We start from the raw sequence: 17130 nt of genomic DNA on the forward strand, positions 1-17130 counted from the left end.
GAGTCATTACAACGTTATTTATTTTTCTATGCTGCTTTATTTGTGTTTGTAGACGAGTAGTTATACATCATTATTAATTTTAATAAGCATGTTTTGATGATGTTTGTTGTTACATCTTTCATATAACTTCTTCCATTGTTCTTTGTTCCCCAATGATGTTCAGATAACAACAAGAAAATCGCCTTGGTGGCCAAAACCGGAGGTGGTGATCGAAAATAGAAGTGCATTTGTGCTGTTACTTAATTCCAATAAATTATTTGTAAAGGTCGCAGGAAATATATAGCAGGATACTTATTATTAACACTGTTAGGAACAACATCATAAATAGCAATAAATTTATTTTCATTATTAATTAGTAGACAAATATTATTATGAATTCTAGAATCAGCAGTGGCAATACTCGAAGCTTTTCTCGATTTTAAGAACGTTTTCCTGCAAATAAGAAGAGAATAATCATCAGCGCCAGATATGTCATCTTATTTCAACAATTGAAATTACAGTAGGATTTCTCCTTCTTCTCTCACTGTTAGTTGCGGTTCTCAATTTTTCCGCAGGCCTCAAGGGCCTTACGTTCCTTTTGATTTGTAATTCTTTATTATTACAGGTAATGTTTCATGATCTATTCTTTGTAGAAATTTGGACAGCACTTTTTCGTTTTTTTTTTCTAACTTTTCTTTCGTGCTACATGTGTTTAATCAGTTTCTGATGTTAACATTTGTGATACTGTTTCTTCCTTTACATCTCTTCAGACTATTTACGAGTAGAAACCTAATCTTCACTCTTTATTACACATTTCTTGCTTCTGATTTATCATCCGTGATTCACTTCCATACGATAGTGTCGCCAGAGCAACAGTCTTACAAAATTTAAATCGCAGTTGTTTCAGAATTTTATTTTTCGATTCCTGCTGATTGTACCACAAATATTACTAAACTTATTCACTTCAGTTTTGTATGTCTTCATCGTAATCATTTGTTATACCACTACCAACATATTTCAAGCATTTTATTTATTCCATTATTTTAAGGCTAATGGAAATATTAATCTGTTATGGGTATTTGCCCATAAAAATTATAGTTTTAGTTTTCAGCACAGAAATTTTCAAGCTGTATTCGTAACTTGTTTTATTCAATTCATAAACAGCTATCTGCAGGTTATTTTACTTCCTAGAAATCAGTGTAAGATCATCAGAATAAAGACAAGATTTTTAACAATGGCAGAACATTCAACGGTACCGCCATAGTTCTGCTGAGAAGTTCACGTAGAATTTTTTTGCTGTTTAAGACATGGGCGTGAGTGACTGAGCGTCGTTCTCTTGTAGTGTCTGTTTCACTAGCGTGGAGATGTGTCCCAACATCAAGGGTATCTGTACAGACGTGGCGATTCGCAGGACGTCTGTGCATTCATCTTAGGATTTACCATCGATACACATCGCTTCTCCCGAAAGCCTCCGTTTCCCGAAGCACTGATGGACGATGTATGTCTTCTGTTGCTATGTGATCTAAATCGAGATTCACCCGAGAAGAGAATCGTTCTTGCCCGTTCGTCCTACCTTAGTAACATAGAAAACACTTTAAACCAATGTACACATAACGTAGCAACGCGCTTTCGAAAGTCAAGGCTTTCATTATTGAACTACAGATCTTCAACCCTTCTCAGAAAACCATTGAAACACGCATAATATAAAACATTTTGCACAAAAAGTCATCGTCTTATTTCTCAATGGTCCACTTCCATTGTTAATCAATCTTAACTTGACCCTATTCCAACCCGAGAGCAGTGAAGTGTACTTTTCTATGTCTCCAGCAAAACTATGTGTGAGACACATTCGAATGAGTAGAAATGCTGTCATTTGGTTACCTACACTTTATTTTATTTCAGAGATACCACTAGAGAATTTGAAGTTCTATAAATACTACTTCTGTTATCTATTATAATTGCTAATTACAAAGGGGCATTGTTTTAGATTTGCGTTATAGAGGGCCTGGAAATCCGTTAATAAATCCAATATTTATAACCCTTCTTTGCGTGTTCAGAGCGGAAATAAATTTGACCTACTGGAGGTGGTGTAAATACCTACTCGCAAAACTTAAATACGAACATGTTCTGAACAAAAAAATGGGGATAGCGGTACTGAATTTTTAACGGCATTACGGACCTTCTCTTGTTATATCTTTACCAATTTTGAGCTGCTTCGAACCGGCCAGTATCCCACCACCACGTAATAGCTCCCCGCTATTGGAAATTCGACCAATTAGGAAATCTCACATGCCTTTTCTCGTTCATACAGAATCATTCAGCAGCCTCACTCACAAACATGAATTTGTGTGCTGAAAAGAAAATCCAGCAAGTAGATTGCAGTACCGCTTGTTTGCATTTGGTAGTTTCGTACAGAACATTTCATTTGTAACGACATATTGAACTTCCATGGCCTTTGCTATTTGTTTCATCTATTCTCGAACTGCTGCCATTTTTCGTGACTTCACTGTATTCTGTAGAAACTAGCTTGTGTGTGTGTTGTAACTAACATTTTCATTTTAACATGTGGTATTGTGAAGTACTAGTCATCTTATAGTGACCTAAATAAAGGTACACACGTTCAGCTGCCCAAAACACCACCAACGAATTCAGCGAACTCTCTCACTGTAAAACACTCACTCCGTAAGACAAGGGTAATCTCTTAAGAAGAAGTTACCAGGGCCCTCCGACTGCCCATATGTCGAGGACAAAGCAGGGGTTCGAAGGATCTGCGCAATACAGGGATATCGACGTCGGAAAATTGACAGCAGCAAATCGATTTAAATATACACATTTAATAAGCAGCACTGAATGATAAGCCTGACTTCTTCCATCTGCCTGTAACTACAGCACACATACATACTATGTCCACATTAGAACACTGTGACTACATGTAAGGACCTGGAAACACATCTGAAAAGAAAAAGATGAACTACCGTCGAGGAAACGCAAACAGAAATTGAGTGAGGAACTATTTTATTTATAGCAACAACTTAATAGTTTTAGTGTTGAACACAGTATCTGACACAGTACTCGCTTTGATGCATACGGCTCATACAAGTCTCAAGAACAGAGTTAGAACCTCCAGCCTCTCCTTGCAACTACTTTCAGCAAAAGAAAAAAAATGCCCACAACTCCGGATTTCATTCCTCCCGCGCTTAAATTGAATAGAGCGAGTTCCCTTTGTCACTTTGTCTTAAGTTGCGAATACTGCCATTCCACAGAGAAATGCCAATATCTTCCTTCTTGCTACTCGCTCACCACCCCTACAGTTCCTTTTTTTTGTGGGGCGGGAGCTGTGAAAGACTTCGTCTATGACACTCTCCGCCGAGAAACTTTCGTTGCAGTACGACGCGGAATAACAACAGCACTGAATGCGGTAATTCCAGGCATACTCCTTAAAAAGTCCACAAGGTTGTATGTGCATGCTTACAAAACATGAATCTCATGAAATCAGATTAATCTTTTTGAAATATTCTGCATAGAGCATCATATTCGCAGTGGGACACAGTACACGACGAAATGATGTCATGGCATCGTTGGCCGGGACGCTCCATCCGGGGAAGTTGGGCTGCCGGATGGAAGTCTTATTTGACGTGACGCCATATTGGGTGACTTCCGAGTCGATGATGATGAAAGGACGATGAGGACAACACAATACCTAGTCCACTAACGGAGAAAATGTCCAACCCTGCCGGGAGTCAAACCCAGTCCCTCTGCATGATACGCAAACAGGTTAACTCTCAGCTAAGCAGGCGGACACAGCACACTTACTGCTGAGCATACCTTTTATCCACACCGCCGTGTAGCGAGTCACAGTGGATTCAGGGCATCTTTTATCACTGCGTCTCAGTCTGTGTCGTGGATCTCGAAGATCTCTTAGGTCATGCATATGCATGTACTTTTCTGGACGACTATTACATCGTAATGAAATGATAAATCTGGTTTAAATTTCTCACATGCATGTGCATTTAAGTTTCGTAACTCCTGCTTACTCACTTTTAAATTGATGCATTAATCCCCTTGGAGGTCGATACACAAGTAATATTCTTCTCAAAGCAGTTTTATTCACTTTTCTAATGATCTTGACAGTTTTGTTAGTCTATAGAGGGATGAGATAATGATCATACATAATATTTCTGCTCCTTTTCTAAGCACGCTATCATATTTCAGGAAATAGACAATGACACATGTACTGTTTTTGCGTGTCACAGTACGAAGTTATTCTTCAGATTAAATTACGAAAATGTGCAGGAAGTCAATTAGCGAAATCACTGAACGTAGAAGAGAGGGCCAGAAATTTATGTAGCAGATTTTATGAATAAACTCATTCAATGCTCGCTCGCACCTGCTTGAAGCCCAAGCCTTGTGAAAAGAGATCTCACTACAATAACGGTGACGTATGAGCAGCACACAGAGTATTGCGGAGGACAAAAATACGCAAGAGAAGTACTTTCATCAGATGAATGTCAGTTGCTGTTCTCTTAGAGCTTGAGCATTTGCTTGACGCTCGTCTGATCATTCGCATTATCTTTAATTCGGTATTTCCCGTTGACAACGAGATAAATCAAGTTAGCATCCTATCAAGCAGTAAGGAAATGTAAAAAGTGTCGTAAATTACTCGATACCACTACAACAGCTGCGGGGGTGCTATCAGGAGCCAATCACTCGACTGGCACTCTCTCGCTGCTGCCAGCGGCACTCTGCAGGAAGCAGGGGAACTGAAGCCGCACGAGTCTGAATGCTGCAGGAAGCTCCCTCACAGGCTCAGTTCATTAGAATCCCACGCAGTTCCACAGCAGGGAAATAATGACCCCAACGAATGCACACACTTAACTGAGACAAATCGCCGGCGATAATAGTTTGTTACGGGAAGAGGAAAGCGTTGTCGACTAACTGCTTATTAGGTAGGCCCGGCGTCGCCGCAGTGCCGCGATTACTCCCCCGGGGAATCCGTTAATCTGCCGGCAGTCTCCGTCCCTCCCGCCGCGAGCCGGCGCTCCACCCTCGGAGTTAATTTCTTGCGGGGGCAGGAGGAGCTGCCGATGACCCTGACATCCTCTCACACTCAGCAAGTGCAAATTTGTTATGGGGTTTGAGGCGAACCTCGCTTTCTAGCTGTTTCTCTTACACAATTTAGATTTTCAGTCGAAGCTACAAATCACTTCTAGATACGATAAACTGATACAATAATCATCGGTTTAGTGTATCATTAACACATTCACTCACAACGACTGTTGTTGTTCTGTTCGTTATGATATTAACATATTTTTAAAACGCAATGCTCTCTCGAAGCACTTCGTTATTGATTGAGGCATATACTGAGATTTAAACCTGAGTGGACATTTCTTATATTTTTTATGACCTGTTGGCAGGCCTATTTGTAGTAATGATACAGGTATCTACATCTACATCTACATCCATACTCCGCAAGCCACCTGACGGTGTGTGGCGGAGGGTACTTTGAGTACCTCTATGGGTTCTCCCTTCTATTCCAGTCTCGTATTGTTCGTGGAAAGAAAAATTGTCGGTATGCCTCTGTGTGGGCTATAATCTCTCTGATTTTATCCTCAAGGTCTCTTCGCGAGATATACGTAGGAGGGAGCAATATACTGCTTGACTCCTCGGTGAAGGTATGTTCTCGAAACTTCAACAAAGGCCCGTACCGAGCTACTGAGCGTCTCTCTTGCAGGGTCTTCAACTGGAGTTCATCTATCATCTCCGTAACGCCTTCGCGCTTACTAAATGATGCTGTAACGAAGCGCGCTGCTCTCCGTTGGATCTCCTCTATCTCTTCTATCAACCCTATCTGGTACGGATCCCACACCGGTGAGCAGTATTCAAGCAGTGGGCGAACAAGTGTACTATAACCTACTTCCTTTGTTTTCGGATTGGATTTCCTTAGGATTCTTCCAATGAATCTGTCTGGCATCTGCTTTACCGACGACCAACTTTAAATCACTCCTAATGCCAACTCCCAGACAATTTATGGAATAAACTGCTTCCAGTTGCTGACCTGCTATATTGTAGCTAAATGATAAAGGATCTATTTTCTGTGTATTCGCAGCACATTGCACTTGTCTACATTGAGATTCAATTGCCAAGTAAGTACTACCACTCACTTTACATCTAGCGTGACACATAATGCTCACCGATGTTGTAATGCTTTTAGTAACAATGTAAACATCAAAAAATAGAAAACAAAATGTCAGTGACTCGTTGACATCGCTCGTCGGCATCTGTGGCCTTCCTATACTGCCGTAAGATTTCGTAATAATCGTTAATGTTTACACAGACCTCTTGTGAGTGAAAAATTCTTGAATGCGTTTGTTATTCGTAATAATTGACTTTCGAAATAACAAACCAAAAGAGCAAACCTATTCGAGACCTGACACAATACAGAAACCTGAAAAATTGTTGGGTGTGTTGGTTTGCTTATTAAAACTCATATTTACGTGGTTAACTTCTAATATTACGTACCATAAACGGAAAATGCAATTTCACGAGCCGAAGTATCAGTTTTATCAATTAAACTAAAAATACTCTACGCCACGTAAGCATGAATTGAACGAAAATGAAAGTCATTAGTCCACGCTTAGCTACAACAGCAACCAATATTCTCGCCTTAGTTCGTTCAAAAATATTCCCCCACCCTCTTCACACCTCCATGGCCGCGGTTGGCAAATTATAGATGTGTCGCACTAGTGTCGTTAAGAAACAAGTTTAAATGACGGTCTAAGACGCTGCAGTCCTGGACTATGCGGCTGGTCCCGGTGGAGGTTCGAGTCCTCCCTCGGACATGGGTGTGTGTGTTTGTTCTTAGGATAATTTAGGTTAAGTAGTGTGTAAGGTTAGGGACTGATGACCTTTGCAGTTAAGTCCCATAAGATTTCATACACATTTGAACATTTTAAATGACGAAAAAGTATTGACAGTGGCAATAAGTAGCCCGCTTCTCCATGATCGATGGTCGATATTGTGTCTTTAACATCAATGTCATGACGTTTGAAAGAATTCATTTTCGATGCTGAAACATACAATTTTAAACTCCCAACATCGACAATATTGATATTTTCTAAATATCGTAAATCATCGAACAACCTTAAGTGGCTCATAGAGGATCAATGATATTTCACAATAATATTGTGGTTTGGAATACTGACGATAAAGATGCTGCTGCGGTGGTGATTGCTGTACATCGCTCCAAGCAGAAAAAAATGATTAATAGAAAATTGGGTCAAGGAGCTTCAAAGATCACTCACGAAATATTGTTGAAAGATTTGCAGTTGACTGAAAAAAAAATGTTGATAATTTCTTACTTGTTGGTGGCTCAACGTTTGATACATCACTGGAAATGGTTGTCAGTGAACATAGCCTTCCCCATACAGAGGCACTTGCCTGCCCCTCCCCCTGCCTTGGACTTAGAGTACGATGTTTCTATTGAATACAAAATCCTTATACACTTTAAGAAGTGTTTTCCCATGATAGCGCCGAACCTCTCATTTAGCCAAATGTAATACTGCGTCGCTGATCGCAGTGAGACAATACTATGGCCTTAGCATATGCTGTATAATAGTTTGTGTGTTGTTTTAAATACGTTAGCGAAGTACTGTATATGTAAAGAATGCTGAGTGGATAACGAATAGTCCTTTTGGCTAATATGTTTATTGTGTCAAAAAAATGGCTCTGAGCACTATGGGATTTAACATCTGAGGTCATCAGTCCCCTAGAACTTAGAACTACTTAAACCTAACTAACCTAAGGGCATCACACACATCCATGCCCGAGGCAGGATTCGAACCTGGAACCATAGCAGTCGCGCTGTTCCAGATTGGTTTATTGTCATCTATGAAATTTAGTTCTTGTGTGATGATACGTCTCAAAATAGACCAACTCATTTACATCAAGAAATGGCAATTTTTTGAGTTTACCTCAGCTCCTTCCCTTGCTCCCAGACGATTAAACACAAAGTACTACAATGAGAGATGTAATTTCCCCAAGTCAGCGTTTAACTATTATGCTACGATACCTTGCCACCAGCATTCTTTCGAAGGCTTTAAATTTACAAGTGCAGTTTCACCTTAAAGTATTTGAGACGGTTATTTAAACGCGTCATACGATAATACATACACTAATATGTTTTATTCTTAATTTTGCATTAATTAATTTTTTACAACATCGTCTTTCGGAGCCTTTTCTCGCATTTTCTGAGCAATAAATCATACGATTCATTCTTCAAAATTTCTGTTTCTGTACTCACCTGCTCTAACATCCCACAATGACGACAGTCATTTGTATATTTAAATGCACTATAATCATAACACTCTTTTGTCTTGTTTCGAACACATTTTCAACATCACAGCAACAAATAAGAGTGCGCACAATGATATCCGTAAAGATATTGTGAATAACAATATTTCCGGGCAATGCAGAATATTTCAAAAGTTTTTGATGTTCTCAATATTATTGCGGAACCTCTCAGTCTCACCTCTAAGCGTTCATTATTAGTGGACTTCAGGAAATGTTGTGCAGTATTACTGGCCGTCTAAGGCAGAATTTACCAAACAGTGTTCTGCGGGAAGTGAATAAGTGCTCGGAAAAAACATCGATTTGAACATTTGAAATAAATATGAACTTGTTATTTTTTAAAAACATTATTATAATACCTGTGCTATCAGTTACTATTTAAAACTGAAGTTTTCTCACAGGATGTGGCGGACAGTGCACAGTGTCAATTTTCGTCCAAAGCGCTGGACGAGTTCATTCGTTTGTTCGAAACGGAAGGCCAACATTATTTGGTAGCTTTCGGCCGGCTGGGGATGCTGCGCTGACAGAACAGAATCGATTTTACAAAATCTGTCTGGTTAAAAAAAAAATAAAAAATAAAAATAAAAAAACACTTTCGTTTCTGCGTTGCTTACAGCTTTATATGTCAGCCTCATTACAACGTGCCCATCATTTCGTTAACGGTCATAGTTATTGTGATATTTACATTTAAGTAAGACACTCCACGAAATTCTAAAAAGTGCGCAAAAGTTAACATATTGAATTTTCTTTAGACTTAGGTGGAGGTCTCTATCTCGAGAAAATTGATTGTATGTAGCGTACTCATTTGCTATAGCGTTTCCCCTGCGATAACGTCAGAATAAAATATGTGTAACACTCCTCATACATCATTTGAGATGTCGAAGAGAGTTTTGGAAAAGATAGCATGGAAGAGAAGAGTATTTTGCCATATAGTTATTGTATTGTGTATTGTGCATCTAAACCTGGGACTAGAAACGACGGAGAGGCTTCGTCCCACTGTAGCCCTCAGTGGTTAACAGGCTACAGCAGTCCACCCACCCCTCCGCCACCCCACACCGTACCAACCAAGGGTTATTGTGCGGTTCGGTCCCCACAGTGGACCCCCCTCCCCTGGAAACGTCTCATACCAGACGGGTGTAACCCGAAATGTTCGTGTGGTAGAGTAATTATGGTGTACGCGTATGATGAGACAGTGATTGCGCAGCAGTCGCCGACATAGTATAACTGAGGCGAAATAAGAGCATTCGACGAGGTAGGTGGAAAACCGCCTTAAAAACCATCCACAGGTTGGTCGGCACACCGGACCTCGACACTAATCCGCCGGGAGGATTCGTGCCGGAGATCAGCCGCCTTCCCGCTCGGGAAGCAGCGCGTTAGACCGCGCGGCTAACCTGGCGTGCATAAAACTATTACGTGAAACTACTTTGTCTGTGTTATTATTCCGTGCACTACAGATTTTTTCGATGAAAGAATGTCATTTTTAAAGGCCATCGATAGTTGGTTAAATATCATAAATGAAGACATTAAACGCTTATTTTCGTACCGAGGATGTGTTTCTTCATAAGCTACTGACCTTACCTGTCCTAACTTCCTCACTTAATAAACTTAGTAAACCACTGTTTCAGAATTCTGGTGTAATTACGTCTGCACAATATATTAGTGAGGTAAACTCTGTATTTTGGCAAAGAAGCAAATTTTAACACGGTGCCAAGATAAATGTAGGTTTTATTTCAAATTTGCCACTCACGACACTTCTCTGAAAGACAGACGAAAATAAATCACTGCTTTTGTTGCATTTTCAGCGTTTCTTTTTTTTAGATACTAACCAAAACAGAGGTAGCAGTAGATCTTTTTGGATGGTTACTATGCATGTGTGAGTATGGAGAGGCTCCACTTAATATTTACAACAAATGTGAGTGTTGACTTCAGTTTAGAAAGGCACTTCTCCTCCAGTCCTCAACTTCTCTCTTGCGGCACGCTGTCCACCTACCCATAACTCCACCACTACCCATCGTCCCAAGCTCTGCTACTCCGAGCACTCTCCTGACTGCGTGCTGCGGGTTGCCGGCCGGCGCCTGCCTGCCCAGCGCCTCCTGCTGCGCTGTCTGGACCGCCCTCGTGTGTTGCTCAGGCGGACGCCGAGGTGCGGCTGAACGTGGCGGGCCCGCAGCCGGCGGCGCAGCGCGGCGCGCCTCCCCCCGTCTCCTACCCCGGCGAGGCCACGCTGCTCAGCGGCGCCATGCCGTACAGCCGCGTGGCGCAGCCGGACCGCATGGCGGAGCTCGACAGAGCCAGCGGACTCGTCTTCCAGCTGGCCGAAGTGTCGCCGCCCGTACACCCCTTCGCCGTCACTCCAGTCGGCGGGATCCTCTACCTCAAGGGCCACAAGCAGCTAGATCCTAATGTCACTCTCTACAAGTAAGCACACTCTGGTAAACCGTCACGAGCATGCTCAAATTCTCAAGAGCACGTCGGTAACATAGACAAATGTAATGCATTGCGAATACATAGAAAGAAGGATCCTTTATTGTATGATTATATGATAGCGGAACAAACACTGGTAGCAGTTACTTCTGTAAAATATCTGGGCGTATGCGTGCGGAACGATTTGAAGTGGAATGATCATATAAAATTAATTGTTGGTAAGGCAGGTGCCAAGTTGACATTCATTGGGAGAGTCTACACAATATATTAGTGAGGTAAACCCTACATTTTGGCAAAGAAGCAAATTTTAACACGGTATCAAGATAAATGTAGGTTTTATTCCAAATTTGCCACTCACGACACTTCTCTGAAAGACAGACGAAAATAAATCACTGCTTTTGTTGCATTTTCAGCGTTTCTTTTCTTTAGATACTAACCAAAACAGAGGTAGCAGTAGATCTTTTTGGATGGTTACTATGCATGTGTGAGTATGGAGAGACTCCACTTAATATTTACAACAAATGCGAGTGTTGGCTTCAGTTTAGAAAGGCACTTCTCCTCCAGTCCTCAACTTGCGGAGTATAAATGTAGATGTAGATGTAACAACTCTCGCTATGGCGGAGGAGCCGGTCGTTATAGCCAACGACTTAACGACCTACAATCACTCCCAGATGAGATAGCAACTGAAACTCAGGTAGGAAAGCGAAAGTAGATATGCCTAACTCCGTTTTGAGATGCTCCTTTACAAAATATTTTAATCTGATCAATTACTTTACATGTATAATTTTGGAAAACATATACAGGGTGGACCACTGAAAGAGACCAGGCCAAATATCTCACGAAATAAGCATCAAACGAAAAAACTACAAAGAACTAAACTCGTCTAGCTTGAAGGAGGAAACCAGATGGCGCTATGGTTGGCCCGCTAGATGGCGCTGCCATAAGTCAAACGGATATCAACTGCGTTTTTTTAAAATAGGAACACCCATTTTTTATTACAGATTCGTTCCTTGTAGTTTTTTCGTTTGACGCTTATTTCGTGAGATATTTGGACCGGTCATGATCAATGGACCACACTGTATACTGTTTCTACTTAATTCTTCTACCTGATTCAATAAATGTTCTTCGTTTTTCAGTTAAATTTATTCAAAAAATTATAAGTCTCAGCAGTAGATGTCACTTTCCGTAGTGGATGTCACATTTAATATTTTTAGTTTCAGGGCCGTACTTGCACATGAGTATCAAAAAATGTTCAAATGTTTGTGAAATCTTATGGAACTTAACTGATAAGGTCATCCGTCCCTAAGCTTACGCACTACTTAACCTAAATTATCCTAAGGACAAACACACACACCCATGCCCGAGGGAGGACTCGAACCTCCGCCGGGACCAGCCGCTCAGCCCAAGACTGCAACGTCTTTAGACCGCTCGGCTAATCCCGCGCGGCACATGAGTATCTCCTTCAAAATTATATCGTGAGTAAAAGTCAACAACAACCAGCGAAATTTGCATTTTTAAATTTTTTTTAGGTTCAGCATAAAGACCCCGTCCCTCTTTCCTTTGTAGTACAAGTAACTGAAAATGTGTTGATACTTCTAAGAGTGTGTTGAAAGATATTTTCGTGTTGTGAACCCTGCTAACACATCACGTCCTCTTTAAAAGATTATGCTTAATATAAGCCGATAACAGTTAACGAAGCCTGTTAACTTGTTAGATTTTTTTGGTTGGCGTAACCTACGACCCTCCCCCACCCCACCTTGGTTACGAACATTATGAAAAATGCGTTGGTATTGTTAGGTTTAACTCTCGTATCACTGAAAAGATGAGTGAAATAGGTATTAGTATCAATGGCGTTGAGAAACAGTTGAAGTCATTAAAACTGAACACTGATTCATGGCCCGATCAAACCCCTATGAGATTAAATACTGAATTTGCGACTGAGTAGCCGCTCTTTTAACTGTAATCTATCATAGACCCCTCGAACAAAAACCGTGACCAGTAGTTGGAAGAAACCACAGGCCACAGCCATTTACAAGAAGCGTAGAACAAGTGATCCATAAAACTTCCGTCCAATATCCTTGACATCGATTTGTTGCAGAGTCTTAGACCATGTTCCGAGCTCAAACATAAAGAAATGCAACGAACAGAATGACCCCCTCCCTGCCAACGAATATGGATTCCGAAATTATCGATCATGAGAAATCCAACTTACACTTTCATTCATATGACGTACTGAAAGCTTTGGATAAAGTTCAATGAAATATTTCTCGATTTCAGAAAAGCATTTGACTAAAGTACCGCATCTACGATCATTGTCATACAGGGTATCAAGCGGAATTTGTACGTGAGGATTTTTTGGTAGGGAGGACACAGTACGTTATCTTGGGTGGAGAGTCATCAACTAATGTCGAAGCAACTTCAGGTGTGCCCCAGAGAAGAGTGCTGGGGCACTCGCTGTTAACACTCTATCTTAATGACCTTGTGGACAATATTAATAGTAACCTCAAACTAATGCGGATGATACAGTTATCTATAATGAAGTACTGTCTGAAAGGAGCTGCATAAATGTCTATTCTGATCTAAATAATATTTCAGAGGGGTGCAAAGATTGGTATCTTGCTTTAAACGTTCATATACGTAAATTTATGCACTTCACAAAACACAAAAACGTAGTATACCACAACTATAACGTCACTGAGTCTCAGATGGAAACGGGCAAGTCCTACCTGGTTGCAGCAATTTTTACTCACACGAAATGGAAATGGCACCTAGACCCCGTCGTGGTTAAAGCAGGTCGTAGCCTTCTGTTTATTGGTAGAATACTGGGGAGATGCAATCAGTCTTCAAAGGAGATTGCTTATTAATTACTCGTGCGACACATCTTTCAATATTTTTTAAGGATGTGGGACCCGTATCAAATAGGACTAACAGGCGATATTGAACGTATACAGAGAAGGGCAGCACGAATAGTCACAGGTTTGTTCGAAACATAGCAGAGGTTCACATAGACGCTGGAGAAACTGAATTGGCAGACTCTTGAAGGTAAATGTAAACAATCCCGAGAAAACCTATTTATAAAGTTTCAAGAAGCGACTTTAAATTATGACTGGAATATTCTGCAGCCCCCTTACGTATCGCTCCCATAGGGATCGTGAGAACAATATTAATTTAATTACAGCACGCATGAGGCGTTTAAGCAACCATTTTATCCACGCTCCATACATGAATCGAACAGGAAATAACCTTAATAACTGGTAAAATGAGACGTATCCTTTGCCATACAGTTCACAGTGGTTTGCAGAGTGAAAATGTAGATATAAATGTAAATATCTTACGATTTGAGAGGAATAATACTAATGATACCATTAACTTCTCCCCCTTCACCAGTTAAATTCACGAATGGCGCGCAGGAACAATGTTGTAAAGCTCTGTGTGATTTCTAGTCTCTCTGGTAACTTTGCTAAAAGTACGTAGGAGAAAGGACTGCGTTGCGTGAGTCTTCTTGAAACGTACGCTCCGGAAATTCGAATAGTAAACCTCTCCGTGAAGCTCACTGCCTCTATTGTAACGCTCCCGCGCCGAATATACGAACCTGTAACACAAACGCGTCGCGCTGCGTTGGACCTTGTCTATATCTTTTACAAATCTTTCTTGGTAAGGATGATAAACTGATGACCAACAATATTCATGAATAAATCGAGCAAATGCTTTGTAAACCATTTCCCCCGTGTAACAATTACTGTTCCAGTAAATCTCTGGCTGGTATCTACTTTTCCTAGTATTTATTGATCAAACTCTCTAGAAATTACACAATGGACTATTGTCCCAATTTCCATAGCCAAGCGAAGAGCTGTAAATGGTCAAATTGGGTATAAAACTGAGCAGCGTGTCGTCTAGTACTTCAAAGTAATATTTAGTTACTTGAAAGTAAACAAACTAATTAAAAAAGCTTGGTTAGTGATTTGAGGAAAACATTTGTCCGAACTTTCACAGCCAAATGAAGAATATGAAATGGCCAAATGAGGTGTTAAATTTACCAGCGTGAGATGTAATTTCATGAAAAAATATTTAATTCCTTGAAGGTAATCAGTGTTAGTACAGAAAACTTAGTTAGTGGCTTGAGGGAAAACTGTAATATTCCGCTAACAACTGCTGCTAGTTATGTAAATAAAGTGTCAACCAGTTCATCTCTTCAAGGCCTAGCTATTTTATGGATAAACGCTTACGTTTGTGTGATTTTAACTGTCAACAAATGATTGAGCGAAGCGAAAACATGAGTTACTAGAAACTACACAATGGATTTTTGTCTGAATTTTCATAACCAGACGAAGACTGGGAAGTGGGATACCAAACTGACCACCGTAAGGTCTATTATTGCAAAAAGAGGTTAAATTGCTTGAAAGTAATCAGAGTAATTAAGAACAATTCAACGAAACATCATCGATATGAGCCTTCGGTGTCGAAGGCCCACTCGTGTACCCTTGATGACTGCACGACAAAAAGCTTTACGCCTCGCCTGGGCCGGCCGCTGTGACCGAGCGGTTCTAGGCGCTTCAGTCTGGAACCACGCTGCTGCTACGGTTTCAGGTTCGAATCCTGCCTCGGGCATGGATGTGTGTGGTGTCCTTAGGTTAGTTAGGTTTAAGTAGTTCTTAGTCTAGGGGACTGATGACGTCAGATGTTAAGTCCCATAGTGCTTAGAGCCATTTGAACCATTTTTGAGCCTCGCCTGGGCCCGTCGACACCGGCATTGGACTGTTGATGGCTTTAACCATGTTCCCTGGTCGGACGAGTCTCGTTGCAAATTTTATCGAGCGGATAGACGTGTAGGGTATGGAGACAACCTCATGAACCCATCGGCCCTGCAAGTCAGCAGGTGACTGTTCAAGCTAGTGGAAGTTCTGTAATGGTGTGGGGCATGTGGAGTTGGAGTGATATGGGACCCCTGATACGTCTAGATACGAGTTTGACATGTGACACGTACGTAAGCATTCTGTCTGATCACCTGCATCCATTCATGTACATTGTGCATTCTGACGGACTTGGGCAATTCCAGCAGGGCAATGTGGTAACCCACGCGTTCGGAATTGCTGCAGAGGGGCTCCAGGAACACTCTTCTGAGTTTAAACACTTCCGCTGGCCACCAAACTCCCCAAACATGAACATTATAGAGCATATCTCGGATGCCTTGCCACGTGCTATTCAGAAGAGATCTCCACCCCTCGTACTCTTGTGGATTTATGGACAGCCGTACAGGATTCATGGTCCATGCCACGTCTACATCTACATACATACTCCGCAATCCATGATACGGTGCGTGCCGGAGGGTACCTCGAATCTCAACTAGCATCTTCTCTCCCTGTCCACTCCCAAACAGAACGAGGGAAAAATGACTGCCTATATGCCTCTGTACGAGCCCCAATCTCTCTTAAGGGGCTCCGGAACGCCCTATACTTGCATTGTTAAAATAACGCTTATAAATTACATCTTTCCTCACAAAGTATTTGAGGTAGGAAGTTGAACTTTTTACAGATTATTTATTGAAATATGGGCTACAACTTAACACAGGGATTTTACAAAATTTTAGTTCAGTTATTAAAGATGATTTTTTTCAATTGTAATGAAAATTCACAACATTTTTTTGCAATTTTTTATTTATATATTCAAAAATATACAGTTTTTTGGATAAAGCTGTGTTAAATTATGCAGAAGGTGCTGTGTAACATTTACTGAAAGTTTGAAACAAATATGTTTGGAAGATCCTTAGAAAACATGTAATTAGTATGAGAAAATAAAAGTTTCGGGAATCGAGTGACAAAGATTGGATTAACTTTTTAGTGCATTCCAGGTCCATAGGATGGATTATCTTCATCCTCTGCAAACTCCTCCTCCAGCTTCCTCTTGTTCCTCCTCCTGTTTACTCTTGCTTGTATTTCTAGACTCTTTACAGCCCTGTCTGCAGCCCGAAGGCTTGTCTAAAGCAAGCATCGCTCGTACCATGTTAGAACCTATCTTCATTCCCATATTTCTAAATACCTTGCACCTTACAATGTTGCCATCATTGAAAGTCACAACAGCATCATACACACCAAAGTGAAGTGTTTCTATTCCAACAAATACAGTCTTGGGGATCCTCGACCATATAACACTATTTACACTTTCATTGGGGTTTTGAGTTTTTCCGTGAATACACTTTTTCAACAGTTCAGGTGCTGCTAAGTCTCTGAAAATAGGTTTTATCACCCCCATTATTGCATGAGGCAGACTATGCTTATGAGTGTACACTTCACCAGTTAGCAATCCTTTGTTATATTTACACCAACTGTCTTCTTCTTTGGGACACAAGCTATGTTGAGGATTTTCATCGGTTGAAGAAGTATG

General features: G+C 40.9%; 1 protein-coding gene across 1 annotated transcript in view; it reads left to right on the plus strand.

Annotated features, from left to right (window-relative positions):
• Nucleotides 1-10545: 10545 nt before the first annotated feature.
• The window catches only part of LOC124594187 (proto-oncogene tyrosine-protein kinase receptor Ret-like), a 140596-nt gene continuing 134011 nt past the window's right edge, over nucleotides 10546-17130 (plus strand). Inside the window, exon 1 of the mRNA XM_047132543.1 lies at nucleotides 10546-10743. Coding sequence (XP_046988499.1) covers nucleotides 10565-10743 — 179 coding nt within the window. The 5' untranslated portion in view covers nucleotides 10546-10564. The remainder of the gene's footprint in view (nucleotides 10744-17130) is intronic.

This window comes from Schistocerca americana, chromosome 2 (assembly GCF_021461395.2).
Source record: "Schistocerca americana isolate TAMUIC-IGC-003095 chromosome 2, iqSchAmer2.1, whole genome shotgun sequence".
Lineage (NCBI taxonomy): Eukaryota > Metazoa > Arthropoda > Insecta > Orthoptera > Acrididae > Schistocerca > Schistocerca americana.